The sequence below is a fragment of the Dreissena polymorpha genome, chromosome 6, assembly GCF_020536995.1.
Source record: "Dreissena polymorpha isolate Duluth1 chromosome 6, UMN_Dpol_1.0, whole genome shotgun sequence".
Lineage (NCBI taxonomy): Eukaryota > Metazoa > Mollusca > Bivalvia > Myida > Dreissenidae > Dreissena > Dreissena polymorpha.
In genome coordinates, this window is record NC_068360.1 from 98448600 (window position 1) to 98465335 (window position 16736).

The window sequence follows — 16736 nt, forward strand, 5'->3', positions numbered from 1 at the left end:
ACGATGGTTTTATTTTAAGAGTCATTTACTGTGGCCATAGTCGACTTGCAGTAATGAACAGTGGTGTCATTTTAAGAGTCATTTACTGTGGCAATAGTCGACTTCCAGTTATGAACGGTGGTTTCATTTTAAGAGTCATTTACTGTCGCCATAGTCGACTTGCAGTTATGAACGATGGTGTCATTTTAAGAGTCATTTACTGTGGCAATAGTCGACTTGCAGTAATGAACAGTAGTGACATTTTAAGAGTCATTTACTGTGGCCATAGTCGACTGCCAGTTATGAACGGTGGTTTCATTTTAAGATTCATTTACTGTGACCATAGTCGAATTGAAGTAATGAACGATGGGTGTCATTTGAAGAGTCATTTACTGTGGCCATAGTCGATTTGCAGTAATGAACGATGGTCTCATTTTAAGAGTCATTTACTGTGGCCATAGTCGACTTTCAGTAATGAACGATGGTGTTATTTTAAGAGTCATTTACTGTGGCCATAGTCGACTTTTAGTACTGAACGATGGTGTCATTTTAAGAGTCATTTACTGTGGCCATAGTCGACCTTTAGTAATGAACGATGGTGTCATTTTAAGAGTCATTTACTGTGGCTATAGTCGACTTGCAGTAATGAATGATGGTCTTATTTTAAGAGTCATTTACTGTGGCCATAGTCGACTTGCAGTAATGGACGATGGTGTCATTTTAAGAGTCATTTACTGGGGCCATAGTCGACTTGCAGTAATGAACGATGGTCTTATTTTAAAAGTCATATACTGTGGCCATAGTCGACTTCCAGTAATGAACAATGGTTTCATTTTTAGTGTCATATACTGTGGCCATAGTCAACTTTCAGTAATGAACGATGGTGTCATTTTAAGAGACATTTACTGTGGCCATAGTCGACTTGCAGTAATGAACGATGGCGTCATTTTAAGAGTCATTTACTGTGGCCATAGTCGACTTGCAGTAATGAGCAGTAGTGACATTTTAAGAGTCATTTACTGTGGCCACAGTCGACTGCCAGTAATGAACGGTGGTGTCATTTTAAGAGTCATTTACTGTGGCCATAGTCGAATTGAAGTAATGAACGATGGTGTCATTTTAAGATTCATTTACTGTGGCCATAGTCGACTTGCAGTAATGAACGATGGTTTCATTTTAAGAGTCATTTGCTGTGGCCATAGTCGACTTGCAGTAATGAGCAGTGGTGACATTTTAATAATCATTTACTGTGGCCATAGTCGACTGCCAGTAATGAACGGTGGTGTCATTTTATGATTTTATGAGTCATTTACTGTGGCCATAGTCGAATTGAAGTAATGAACGATGGTGTCATTTTAAGAGTCATTTACTTTGGCCATAGTCGACTTGCAGTAATGAACGATAGTCTTATTTTAAGAGTCATTTACTGTGACCATAGTCGACTTTCAGTAATGAACGATGGTGTTATTATAAGAGTCATTTACCGTGGCCATAGTCGATTTTTAGTAATGAACGATGGTGTCATTTTAAGAGTCGTTTACTGTGGCCATAGTCAACCTTTAGAAATAAACGATGGTGTCATTTTAAGAGTCATTTACTGTGGCCATAGTCGACTTGCAGTAATGAACGATGGTGTCATTTTAAGAGTCATTTACTGTGGCCATAGTCGACTTGTAGTAATGAACGATGGGTGTCATTTTAAGAGTCATTTACTGTGGCCATAGTCGATTTGTAGTAATTAACGATGGGTGTCATTTTAAGAGTCATTTACTGTGGCCATAGTCGACTTGCAGTAATGAACGATGGTGTCATTTTAAGAGTCATTTACTGTGGCCATAGTCGACTTTGAGTAATGAACGATGGTGTTATTTTAAGAGTCATTTACTGTGGCCATATTCGACTTGCAGTAATGAACGATGGTCTCATTTTAAGAGCCATTTACTGTGGCCATAGTCGACTTTCAGAAATGAAAGATGGTGTGATTTTCAGTGTTATTTACTGTGGCCATATTCGACTTTTAGTAAAGACTATAGACTATTTATAGTCAAGAACAATAATTCGATTTTAAAATAATCTTTAGTGGTAAAGGATGAGGTGTGCTAACGAATGCAATTTGAAATATTATTTTCTCACGCCGTGGCTAGACTTCTAGAAGGAAAGAACTAAAAAAATAGACTTTTTGTTTTAAATGTATTAGTCCATCGGTACCGTACATATTACGAACAAACGTATTCGCTTTTAAATGTAACTTAAATCTTTTGAACATCATGCACAAACTATTTAGCGTTGAACTGTTTTGCTGAATAAAAAAAAATGTTGCGTAATTTGGTGTTTCACTGCCTTTTTGCAGACAATGGAAAAGAGACATTTCAGACAATGGAAAAGAGACGTTCCCGTTATTGTTGTTGTACTTTTGAAAGTAGTTCGAAAGATGGCGACCATTAACCCAGAGATTGATTTATGAAATAAATCGTCTGCTGATCCAGAGTGCAACAAGACACCCAATCGTGATCCATCGACTATCTCCGGAATGCTCCGTAAGATATATTCATATTAATCGCCTCAAGATCGAGAGTTAAAATCATCCTCGAATCTTTCTTTCACACGTTTCCTATATTCAATCCGATCTTCATTAGTCTCTCCGCTGTAGATATAGCGACTCTCCCTACGCCCCAAAAGAATACAACAAACAGCCGATATGACCGGTATATATCTTCTATTTAGTCTTTCTTGAAACGACCCACCGCATCTATCCCTTCTCAAAAAAGTATTAACATCCAGGCACCCACAATTAGATAATAGTTAACAACATATGAAGCGGGGACCACAAAACAAAACTTATCGTGTTTTCAAGACAACCGCGACAATTAAAACTGAGAACTTTATCGTAAAAAACTCTTCCAACATTCACACATTGGGAATCCCGCGCTACTTAGCCAGCCGAACAACAGAGCTGACCCCGACAAAAACTATTTTTGAGGTCTCGGATGTCATTTCAAAGACCAAATAACAATGAAATTCCTGATCCATAAAAGAACATGTATACCCCAATTTCGCCATTCATTTATAAATCGAACAGACTAAAAACATCGAAAATGTACTTTAATTCGCACTAATTTTTGCAAGTATCGGATTTATCATACGCCGCCAGGCAAAATGTTGACTAACTTCCATCAATAAAATATCATGTTGACCTGATTACAATAACGGCAAACCGACGACCGACGATCGCAAAAAATACTCTAACCACTAATCGTCACTTATTCTTTTGCAATTAACACACTCAGTAACCAGAATGGCACTTCAATTATTGCAATAATGTAGCCTTAACAAGGTAAACTATCCAGCGAATTTGGGCGCAAATCATTGTCCACATTTATGACGGATTTGGTTAATATATGTCATATTATAATATATAACAATGCCTGCACATAGTTATTGTTTTTCCCTGTTGTAAGCAATTCCTGTGCCAAGTTTCACTATTCGTTGCAAATCCAAAGATTCATAATCAACATCGGCATTTAAATCCTATAGAGATTATAGAACACCGTTAACCCCCACTTTAAACCAAGTTGTTCATATCTACTTCATCGTCTTGGTCTCACGATTTCGTGCAAGGTACTTTATGTAAACAACTGATCGCTCAGTTGAAAATGACAGCCATCTTTGTTTTGTTGTCCTTTTCTCAGGTGATACAGAATTTAATTTTGAACAAAGCCTTCGGTTATCTACTTGAGTGCGTACGATTTAAAACGTTGAATCAATTCGAATCGAGACGTATAGCGATAGTTTGCCTTATAACCTATTACTTTTAACAATTAAACGCAAATATTTTAATCAACAAAGATGTGTTATTATAAATATTGTAGGATAAATAGAATACTATATTAGTGCTATTGTGATCTTGAAATTATCCGACTAAGAAAGGCTTACAGGGCTCGATAAGCCTCTCCGTGTAAACCTTTCTTCAACTCGTCGGAAATATTCAAGTGCATAAATAACAATAACATATTATTCTCTATGTAGACTCACATATAACTGACATGCACGGAGCACAAAAAAGGTTTCAAAGCTGTTGGCAGAAATGTTCAACGTCAACAGGGCAGATCTTATTTGGCACCAATACTATACTGGGCTTCAAAAGTGCTATGAATCAAGTAAACTGGTTGGTGAAGGTAGATATGAAGATGGAGCAAGTGCTACATATTTTCATGGTGGATCTCGATTTAGACAGCAAGAATGCAATTGTGTCTGGACAGGCGCTGGACATGTTCCTCAAGTTGAGGGCTGCCGAGTGCGACCTCAAAGCGTGGAACCACTACAGGAAATTTCTCCTCTTCAGTGAGTAAAGGCAGGTTTCAAGTATGCTATTTTCATACAAATAAAGCGGGTTTGGGCGTCCCTCAAGACAGCAGCACTCCTAATATACCGCTTTGACCAGCTAACAAAGTAACTTAGAAAGAATCCCTACATTAACAACCGCCTGGCCTGCCTCGTAAGAGAAGTGATAGAGCTTCCCTACCCCATGAAAGCACTCGTTGTGTTTACCTGCCTGCGTGTGCTACTCGTGGAGCCCTTCCATGCCAGAACCATAGAGAAAGACCCATTCTCAGCTCATGGAGTTCTACAAGAGACTCCATACAGGCGTGGGTCAGCCAATCAGAGACAACTACACTACGTTCACAACACCTGCATCATGTACCGTCTGACATGCTTTTCCAGAACGTTAAGGTTTTATTTATTGACGAGGGCCTAGTAGAATTTTATACACTCTAATAATCGTGCTTGATTATGGATGCTTTTTGAATTTTATGCATTTATTTAAGTTTTTTTCAGTTTCAAAATTGTTTATCTTGAGTGATATTAAACGACTACCCAATTTACGCAGCTCATGTAGTTAGTAAGTATCTAGAGTTATACATGCTAGGTCGGTAGGTATCTAGGGTTGTACATGCTAGGTCGGTAAGTGTCTAGAGTTATACATGCTAGGTCGGTATCTAGGGTTGTACATGCTAGGTCGGTAAGTATCTAGGGTTATACATGCTAGGTCGGTAAGTATCTAGGGTTATACATGCTAGGTCGGTAAGTATGTAGGGTTATACATGCTAGGTCGGTAAGTATGTAGGGTTATACATGCTAGGTCGGTAAGTATCTAGGGTTATACATGCTAGGTCGGTAAGTATCTAGGGTTATACATGCTAGGTCGGTAAGTATCTAGGGTTATACATGCTAGGTCGGTAAGTATATTGGGTTATACATGCTAGGTCGGTAAGTATCTAGGGTTATACATGCTAGGTCGGTAAGCATCTAGGGTTATACATGCTAGGTCGGTAAGTATCTAGGGTTATACATGCTAGGTCGGTAAGTATCTAGGGTTATACATGCTAGGTCGGTAAGTATCTAGGGTTATACATGTTAGGTCGGTAAGTATCTAGGGTTTATACATGCTAGGTCGGTAAGTATCTAGGGTTATACATGCTAGGTCGGTAAGTATCTAGGGTTATACATGCTAGGTCGGTAAGTATCTAGGGTTATACATGCTAGGTCGGTAAGTATCTAGGGTTATACATGCTAGGTCGGTAAGTATCTAGGGTTATACATGCTAGGTCGGTAAGTATCTAGGGTTATACATGCTAGGTCGGTAAGTATCTAGGGTTATACATGCTAGGTCGGTAAGTATCTAGGGTTATACATGCTAGGTCGGTAAGTATCTAGGGTTATACATGCTAGGTCGGTAAGTATCTAGGGTTATACATGCTAGGTCGGTAAGTATCTAGGGTTATACATGCTAGGTCGGTAAGTATCTAGGGTTATACATGCTAGGTCGGTAAGTATCTAGGGTTATACATGCTAGGTCGGTAAGTATCTAGGGTTATACATGCTAGGTCGGTAAGTATCTAGGGTTATACATGCTAGGTCGGTAAGTATCTAGGGTTATACATGCTAGGTCGGTAAGTATCTAGGGTTATACATGCTAGGTCGGTAAGTATCTAGGGTTATACATGCTAGGTCGGTAAGTATCTAGGGTTATACATGCTAGGTCGGTAAGTATCTAGGGTTATACATGCTAGGTCGGTAAGTATCTAGGGTTATACATGCTAGGTCGGTAAGTATCTAGGGTTATACATGCTAGGTCGGTAAGTATCTAGGGTTATACATGCTAGGTCGGTAAGTATCTAGGGTTATACATGCTAGGTCGGTAAGTATCTAGGGTTATACATGCTAGGTCGGTAAGTATCTAGGGTTATACATGCTAGGTCGGTAAGTATCTAGGGTTATACATGCTAGGTCGGTAAGTATCTAGGGTTATACATGCTAGGTCGGTAAGTATCTAGGGTTATACATGCTAGGTCGGTAAGTATCTAGGGTTATACATGCTAGGGTCGGTAAGTATCTAGGGTTATACATGCTAGGTCGGTAAGTATCTAGGGTTATACATGCCTAGGTCGGTAAGTATCTAGGGTTATACATGCTAGGTCGGTAAGTATCTAGGGTTATACATGCCTAGGTCGGTAAGTATCTAGGGTTATACATGCCTAGGTCGGTAAGTATCTAGGGTTATACATGCTAGGTCGGTAAGTATCTAGGGTTATACATGCTAGGTCGGTAAGTATCTAGGGTTATACATGCTAGGTCGGTAAGTATCTAGGGTTATACATGCTAGGTCGGTAAGTATCTAGGGTTATACATGCTAGGTCGGTAAGTATCTAGGGTTATACATGCTAGGTCGGTAAGTATCTAGGGTTATACATGCTAGGTCGGTAAGTATCTAGGGTTATACATGCTAGGTCGGTAAGTATCTAGGGTTATACATGCTAGGTCGGTAAGTATCTAGGGTTATACATGCTAGGTCGGTAAGTATCTAGGGTTATACATGCTAGGTCGGTAAGTATCTAGGGTTATACATGCTAGGTCGGTAAGTATCTAGGGTTTTACATGCTAGGTCGGTAAGTATGTAGGGTTATACATGCTAGGTCGGTAAGTATGTAGGGTTATACATGCTAGGTCGGTAGTACTAGGGTTATACATGCTAGGAGTATCTAGGGTTATACATGCTAGGTCGGTAAGTATCTAGGGTTATACATGCTAGGTCGGTAAGTATCTAGGGTTATACATGCTAGGTCGGTAAGTATCTAGGGTTTTACATGCTAGGTCGGTAAGTATGTAGGGTTATACATGCTAGGTCGGTAAGTATCTAGGGTTTTACATGCTAGGTCGGTAAGTATCTAGGGTTATACATGCTAGGTCGGTAAGTATCTAGGGTTATACATGCTAGGTCGGTAAGTATCTAGGGTTATACATGCCAGGTCGGTAAGTATCTAGGGTTATACATGCTAGGTCGGTAAGTATCTAGGGTTATACATGCCAGGTCGGTAAGTATCTAGGGTTATACATGCTAGGTCGGTAAGTATCTAGGGTTATACATGCTAGGTCGGTAAGTATCTAGGGTTATACATGCTAGGTCGGTAAGTATTTAGGGTTTTACATGCTAGGTCGGTAAGTATCTAGGGTTATACATGCTAGGTCGGTAAGTATCTAGGGTTATACATGCTAGGTCGGTAAGTATCTAGGGTTATACATGCTAGGTCGGTAAGTATTAGGGTTATACATGCTAGGTCGGTAAGTATTTAGGGTTTTACATGCTAGGTCGGTAAGTATCTAGGGTTATACATGCTAGGTCGGTAAGTATCTAGGGTTATACATGCTAGGTCGGTAAGTATCTAGGGTTATACATGCTAGGTCGGTAAGTATCTAGGGTTATACATGCTAGGTCGGTAAGTATTTAGGGTTTTACATGCTAGGTCGGTAAGTATCTAGGGTTATACATGCTAGGTCGGTAAGTATCTAGGGTTATACATGCTAGGTCGGTAAGTATCTAGGGTTATACATGCTAGGTCGGTAAGTATTTAGGGTTTTACATGCTAGGTCGGTAAGTATCTAGGGTTATACATGCTAGGTCGGTAAGTATTTAGGGTTTTACATGCAAGGTCGGGTAAAATCATACTACTCGCAGCGTCGTACGTTTAACATCAGCTAATTTCTATACGGATAGTTAAGGTTTATAAGGGACAAATAAACCGATTAAGAAACGCATTCAACACCCGATGAATCGTGTGTGTTTTTTTAAAGAGTCAAATTCGTCCATATTGTTCATGGTTATAATTAATATCTTGTAATATAAAGGGAATCTTCAGATTGACCAGCAGCAGACAAAACATGAATTAAACCAACATAACATATCAACAAAATTCAACGCTTTCCAAAAAAAGTTGAACGTTAACATTATTATATCCAACGATAGATTATATATCATTATTTACTTTGAACATTTTTGTCGTTATTAAAGATTGATGATAAACATTATTCTTAAATTTCATTGACGGAGATTTTTTCACGACAGAAATATAGTCGATGAATGTGTTATTAACGTAACGTTTTCTGTTATGGAGTAGATAAACACAATTTTGACACGTAGCATACCTCTTCAGCATTCATGCGAAACATCACATAAACAAGGTTTCGTTGGTATATATGATCAAAGTGAATGTAAGTTGTACTCGTCCATGAGTATTAATCAATTCTGATTTAGCTATACTATCGAGATACGATTTATTTAATAACGCCTGACTTTTAAATCGGTGAACATCGGGTTGTTATTGATGCGACAACATTCCTTTGATAAATTCTTTAAAACTTTTACAAAGTATAATAACAGAACGAGAACTCAACTAAAGTGATTTATTTAAACAATCATTTTCTTATTAACAAATATAATTCATTGAATCAACGCTGCACACATTCCCTTTATTATTAATTTTATCAACACAACTCTCAAAATGAGTAGTTTCTTTAACAGGCAATATATCAAACGTTGAGGGCTGAGAAACAAATTTGAATAAAAGTACCGAAGAGTAATGCCATAATATGATTTTATTAATGAAATTAAAGTTAAGTGTTTAGTAATTTTCGTTAGTTCCATCAACACTCATGCATTGACATGAGACAAAAAAATCCTCACTCCAAACAAATACTGTACCTGCAACAAAACACGATCGCCCGAAATTGGATTCATTGAACGTGTATCGGCAAAAGTCAAGGTTTTTCCCAGGGGCATATACATCGGCCGGCGACCGTTTGATTCCGGAGGGCGTCCGCACGATGATCGAACTTCTATATCTTTTTGAATTACCGCATTTTGTCTTCACGTTAGCACGTTACGTGTGAATGGCGCATAGTCGTTATCTATTTGTTGTCAATTTGGTCAGATAAAGAGTCGGTTAGGTGTACTTAAACGACTAACGACTAGATCTGGACCATAAGTACAATCTGTTATCAAAAATGACATACATTTGTAAATGTATAACTTTCACTTGATACATGTAGTATCACAACTCATACTATTACGAACAAAAGAAAAGGGAATACATAGGATGTTAATTCCGGGATCTGAGGTTTACATCGCATTTAAGTACGGAAGAGACTTATAATAAAAGATTGAAGTGATGGTATGTTTTATGTTTTTGATACTAGCATTTTAAAGAACTTTTTACATACGTTGTTTATATACATGCTATATGGATTTAGTAAATTCTTTACAGTTGATATACCGTAAAAAGAGCATGTAAGTGTAGTTAGATGTGTTTAGTGGGTCGATTAATCGCTTGGATTGCTGGAGAAAACGACTCTTGAGTAGAGGGATCGAATCTGTTCACGAAATAGATCGTTGAATGCTAACTGAGTATACAGATCAAATTATCACTTCGATAATGAACAACTATATAAATTAGACAAATGAAAATTGAATTTACACAATATTTTTTCGGGAATTTAAAGAGAAATGTTTGTGTATGTTGTGATTGAGATTATTAATGGATTCTTAGAGAAAACACTTCAAAGGTGACTATTAAATACATTGATAATTTGTTGACGGATACATTTTTAATCTTGCTGTAAATTACCTGCCTCGCGCTTGCATGGACATACCTATAAACATTCAGGTGACTGATATACCAATTTTTTTTTGTCTAACATAATTACGTACACACGTATTCATGTATCGAACATTTGATATGTACATATGAAACTCTGACCACTGTACATAAATCATACGACGTATCTCCATCTACATGGAGAGGAATTACTATAAGTGTCGCACCGAACATGTTAACCAGAACAATTATTAGATATATTGTTGTATGATGTTCTCATGTTTACATGATTACATCAACTATTGAATCGCTTAAAATAACAGTTTAAAATAATATCAAAAGCACGAACATTAGACCGTCAGTTAACCACAATTTATATTAATACGGATACTATAGAAGTTCCTGGGACCCCGTTGGAAATAAGCTTATTCATGTGAACATGTCTAGGCTTTACGGTTATCCCCTGTATACATCATTTCGTAATCTTATTTAGATGTGTGATAAATGGTATTTAATATGTATGTAATGCATACTTTTCTGAACTTGATAATAATGAAATATTTTGTGTGTGTTTTTTTTACTATATTTTATTGCATTGATTATATTGAATTGTAAATTGCTTGAACACCAGTATGACACGGGAGGCGGAAAACTACAACGGGCGAGGCATGGTCAGGGTTGATAACCCCAAAAAAGGGTTAGGGTAAGGGTTAGGGTTAGGGGTCGGGTTAGGGTTAGGGTTGGGTTTAGGCTAACCCAAACCCTAACCCGACCCCTAACACTAACCCAGACCCTTACCCTAACCCTCTAACCCCCCCTTGCGCAATACCATACCATGCCTCGCCCGTTGTAGTTTTCCGCCCTCCGTATGACACTCGTTATTGACGCTCTTTGGCTGAAGCATGATATCAAGTTTAACTTGTTAAAAGCACGATTCTTCATACCAGCTGGTCGATTCTATACAAATTATGTCACTGGTGTATGTTAACTAGATACACGTGCGTAACATATTGTATGAGATTGAGGAAACAACTTAAAACTAATCAATAACCAAACGTTTTATTGTTATAATGTAAAAATACAATCATACATTTTATTTCGAATAAAATATAATGTTTCTGCTTGTGTTTCCGTTTTATATTACGACATTATTTTTAAGTGAACAGTTTTAAAAAGCACATTCATTTATTAAGCTGTCACTTTTGTTTATCCAATATGACAACAGTTTGCTGGTGTAAAACTGAAAATAAGCATTAAACATGTTTTCAAACAAAGCATTCGTTCTTTCTTACGAAACAGGAAGCGGGAGGAACTGGCGCGCGGCCACATGAACTCAAATATGATCCGTCGTATGTACTGTACGGAGGCGGAGCCAGCTTCCTGCTTAATATAATCCTGTTCCGGTTGGTCAGTCCGGTCGTTTCCGGTTGCCTCGTGCCTGCGTACCGAACGTTGTCCATACGCGACCGCATGGATTGGAACGACAGGTTTATAACGTCGTTTTGAGAAATCCTGTATTTCCGGAGTCTTGGTCCGCGTTAATAAATTCAGTTCTTAAGACTTCACAAGGGATGGGCTTGGTCCATTTATAGCTGCGAATCATAAATAACCTTATTAAAAAAGAAACAAATAATATCATTTTATATAACAAAAAATATTTGTCTTAACAACGATTTGTTCACAATATTCTCGTATAAAAATTATTTTTCGTATACATGTATGCATACTGACTAATTTTAAAATTTGAAATAAACTAAAATAATTGTAATACATAGAATTGTTTAAACATCTAATACGAACGCTATCGCGTTCCTGAAAGGGACGTACTGTACGCGAGCTTTTGTCCAGGATTCTCAAGGATAATCGTAAATTAGCATTTTCATATACAACGTTAATGTATCCGGAAAACAGGAATATATATCGCTATTATACTTATTTTATGTGCAGGTTTATATCCAACATCAACGCCGCCCTAGCGATAACCATGTCCGCTTACACACTGTTCTACGAAGACGCCCTCTCCGCGGACAAGGTCTGGCACGACAGCTACGTCGCACGTCTCGCTTGCGGTATCATCGCCGGCTACATGCTGGCGGATGTCATCTGCATGCTCAAGTGGTGTCACGTGGGCGCCGGGGAGCTCCTCGGCTTTATGTTCCACCACGCAGCCACCGTTTATGCGTATTATTTTATATCGGTAGGTTGACGCGCACTACTTTAAATCGTTCGGGTTGATTCAGATAGTTTTAAAGCAAAATAATGTTACAACCACGAAATAATGTGTTGTTTTCTTCGTTTGTTTGTTGTTTTGGAGTATAACAACAGAAGAAGAATCTTTAAGAAAAAAAAACTCGCAACCGAACATATACACGATAAAAAAATATATAAATATATGTTATATTTATCGTGTATATGTTTAAAGATTTTTTACATAAATGTAAATTTCTATATTTTTGTAGTCGTAGGTAATCATAAACGGTACATGTGAATCATTATTTTGTCAGTTATCGTGTTTAACTTTATAACAGGCTTACGGCGTGCTGTGTTACTTCGGGATGCTGCGACTCATAGCGGAGGTCTCTACCCCGCCTGTTAACCAAAGGTACGTCTTCTAGACTCATAGCGGAAGTCTCTACCTCGCCTGTTAACCAAAGGTACGTCGTCTAGTAGCGGAAGTCTCTACCCCGCTTGTTAACCAAAGGTACGTCGTCTAGACTCGTAGCGGAAGTCTCTACAATGCCTGTTAACCAAAGGTACGTCTTCTAGTAGCGGAAGTCTCTACCTCGCCTGTTAACCAAATGTACGTCTTCTAGACCAAGGCCCTCCTAAATCAAACTGAAAAGTGGGGGTTCAAGTCCATATAAATTAACATATTTTTTATTTTTTTTTGCAATAACGATTTTTTCGAATTAGCATTATCAAGAAAATGTCATAACTGAAGTTAACTTATCATAGATGCATGTGTTTAGCAATTTAACTTAAATAAAAACATTATTATCGCTTCTTTCGATGGTATATGAGACGGCATTGTACTTAAAGGGGCCTTTTCACAGATTTTGGCATTTTTTAACTTATTCATTAAATGCTTTATTTCGATAAATGTAAACATTGGATCGTAAAAGCTCCAGTAAAAAATCAAGAATAAAATTAAAAAAAAGGAAAAGAACATTGCCCGGACCAGGTTTCGAACCAGTGACCCCTGGAGTCCTGCCAGAGTCCTGAAGTAAAAACGCTTTAGCCTACTGAGCTATTCCGCCGAGTACATATACTTGAAGTATTTTATAGCTTATATAAGCAATCTTCGTAGTTTCACAAAATTTAACGACAAAAACAGAACTCTCCAAATTATTCAATCGTTTCGCGTTGCAACGCTTTATAATTTTTAGGTTTTAAAATCGTCAAAAGATGCATATAATGGCTATATTAGACCATGGTAAATGTTCAGTATTACTGTTTCCTCACAAATATCATAGCTAAAACGAAAATTTGCGAATCTGAAACAACTTTTTTCAATTTTGTCAATTTACCAAAGCGTGAAAAGATCCCTTTAAATAGCACCATTGTCTTATCTTATACTCCCACAAACGAAATTTAGGGGGGTAAATAGGAGTGAGCTTGGTCGGTCTGTCGGTCGGTCTCTCGGTCGGTCTGTCGGTCGGTCCGTATTAAGTGTCCGCTCTTTAAATCAAGTGTTTTTCATCCGATTTTCACAAAAATTGGTCAGATGTTATATCTAGATGATGTCTAGGTCAAGTTTGAATATGGGTCATGTCAGGTCAATAACTAGGTCACGGGGTCTTTTAGTGCGTTTGAAACATTCAGCATGGTGTCCGCTCTCGTATTCAAGTAGTTTTCATGCGAGCTTCACCACACTTGGTCAGAACTTGTATCTAGATGATGTGTAGGTAAAGTACGAACATAGGTCATGCCGGGTAAAAACTAGGTCACGGGGTCACTTAGTGCGTTTTAAACATTAAGCATAGTGTCCGCTGTTTTATGTGAAGACAACCTGTAAAATATTGTGTCAATGCGGCATGTGGGGGTATTCGTCAAGTCTGTTACAAAGCTCAACTTTTTATTTGTTTTATTCCCAACAGCTAATTGTGTTTATTGTAAAGAAGTTACCATATCATTATTCTTAGTTATTATGATACGATGGAAGGTGATACTTATACATGAATGTTGTTATTCACTTTACATTGCATGATTTCAAAAGCGCGGAAGTGGAAATGTGTTTAGGTAAGGGTCAATTCTTCTTTTTACAATATGTTGCCCTCTAAGATAACTCCGGCGGCTTGACTTCAAGCTGTATTGCGTCGGCGCGGAACGCCTGAAGTTCGAATTCGCTGCAACAACAACACCTTAAAGGGGCCTTTTCACAGATTTTGGCATGTTTTGAAGTTTGTCATTAAATGCTTTATATTGATAAATGTAAACATTGGATCTAAAAAGCTCCAATAAAAAATCAAGAATAAAATTTAATAAAGGAACAAAAGTAGCCCGCAGCAGGGCTCGAACCAGTGACCCCCGGAATCCTGGAGTAAAAACCAATTAGACCGCTCGGCCATCCTGCCAATTATATATGAAAGACGTTTTTTATACTTTATATAAGAAATCTTCGTAGTTTCACAAAATGAAACGACAACAACAGAACTCTCCATATTATTCAATCGTTTCGCGTTGCAACGCTTTATAATTTTCAGGTTTTTAAATCGTCAAAAGATACATATAAAGGCTATATTAGACCATGGTAAATGTTCAGTATTACTGTTACCTCACAAATATCATAGATAAAACGAAAATTGGCGAATCTGAAACAACTTTTTTAATATTGTCATTTTACCAAAACTTGAAAAAATCCCTTTAAAGCGGGACTGCACGATTTTGTCAAATATTTATGAATTTATATGATATGTGAATTTTTTTTTATCATACATATATTTTAAAATAAATTAAAATAAAAGTAAAGAAGAACAATGGCGAAAAATGCGAAATAAGCCAGATATTTAATTATGAAATCGTAAATGTCTGTACAGTCGAATTCGCCAGCATGTATATCATGCATGTACGATGTGAATCTAGTTTTACGGATCATTTTAATTTCCTGCAACGATATCTTTTCATACGACACACGAACACTTACGCCGATCATAATAAAAAGACGAATGCTTCGATTATTGTAGGAAAATATGTAAAAATCTTCGTCACAATCGGCTCGGGGCGCTAATTTGTCTTTGCTTCCTTTAATGAAATTCGTCTTCAATGTATAATTTTTCTTGCCTATGTTGTGTCACTGTAACAAATTTTTTATCATTATATTACAATTTAAAACATATAAAAATCGTGCAGGCCACTATAAATAAAAAATCGTCATTTTACAACGCTTGTTCGCTAACGCTCCAGGTGGTTCTTCGACATTCTAGACGTCCCGCGTTCTAACTGCTGCGTACTGCTCAACGGAATGCTGATGGTGGCGACCTTTTTCTTCTTCCGGATGGTCACCATGCCGATATACTGGTACCAGATCTGGCTTGTTACCGGCACAGATGCTGTCTTAAAGCTTGGACACATCCAGCTGATCATGTACATACCATGCTTCGTTCTGGACGCGCTGAATCTGTACTGGTTTTACAAGATGTGTCGAGGATTCATCAAAGCGATAAAAGGCTTGAAAAAGCCTGTTGCAAACAATAGCGCGAAATTCAAAACAGTGTAGCTGCGTTTGAAGTAAATTAAAGAGTATTAGCAATAATTTAATAATTTCTCACATGACGCATGAAATTATTTACAAATATACTGTGTTACATTGGTGCATTCAAACTCTATGTATCGGGTAACATTACACATGTATGTGTTTGGTTGCATAGACATATATATGATACATATTTCCGTTGTTCTAGTTAAGCTACTAGCAAAACATCATTGCGTCATATTCCTAACTGCAATGTATAATTTCTGTTATGTTCAGGGCATAATACTGTTATTTGCAGCTGTGATAAAATACTCTGTATATACGTTTACAATTGGTACATAATGAAATATAATATTATACAGTTTAATTATAGTCATAAATTTAAATAAGCTTGACTTTTATATACTCTATGTACTATATATATATATATATATATACTATATATATATATATATATATATATATATATATATATATATATATATATATATATATATATATATATATATATATATATATATAGATATATATATATATATATATATATATATATATATATATATATATATCACATGCGATGTATTTAATCATTAAATCATGTATGTAAACCTGTGCAACACGCGCCAAATGTTAACTACATATAATTTTTCGTTCAAAAATAAAGTACTAAACGACAATATTCAAAAGCTCGCCATACGTTTACATCATACTACGCCGAATATTCGGGAACGTCTTTCCACAATAGTAGAGTATACCAAGAAATTATATATGATGTATTTAAACTGATTTTTTTAAAGACAACGTTTTGATAAAGTTATTTAAATATCATCAACAATTGAATCTTTCAATTTTTCCATTAAAAGTGATTGGGATTAATCTGTTAAGGATCTTGTTCACAGATCTCTAGCATTTATGCAATTTTCAATAAGTTTTCGTTAAGCAATAACTTAGAATAAACGCATTTAGATATATTCAGTAAAATAACAGGAACAGAATCTTAAATAATGTTGTTTGTGTGAAATGCAAAGAACATCGTTGTTTTGTACCTGCTTACACATCCACCTCCAAATCGAAGTAAATGCACACTTTTTGCAGTATTCATAATGGGTTTTTATTAAACAACTGAGTGCATGTAA

General features: G+C 36.9%; 1 protein-coding gene across 1 annotated transcript; it reads left to right on the forward strand.

Annotated features, from left to right (window-relative positions):
- The first annotated feature begins 9290 nt into the window (after positions 1 to 9290).
- LOC127834624 (TLC domain-containing protein 4-A-like) lies at positions 9291 to 15989 on the forward strand. The gene is made up of 5 exons (XM_052360626.1): positions 9291 to 9485; positions 11208 to 11395; positions 11856 to 12105; positions 12437 to 12510; positions 15312 to 15989. The coding sequence occupies exons 1-5, from the start codon at positions 9483 to 9485 to the stop codon at positions 15622 to 15624; spliced, it is 828 nt and encodes a 275-aa protein (XP_052216586.1). The 5' UTR covers positions 9291 to 9482; the 3' UTR covers positions 15625 to 15989.
- The last annotated feature ends 747 nt before the right edge of the window (positions 15990 to 16736 follow it).

Coding starts and splice junctions, on each gene's coding strand:
- LOC127834624 (XM_052360626.1), top strand. Junction 12,106..12,436: donor ATGCGTATTATTTTATATCG/GTAGGTTGACGC, acceptor ACTTTATAACAG/GCTTACGGCGTGCTGTGTTA. Junction 12,511..15,311: donor ACCCCGCCTGTTAACCAAAG/GTACGTCTTCTA, acceptor CTAACGCTCCAG/GTGGTTCTTCGACATTCTAG.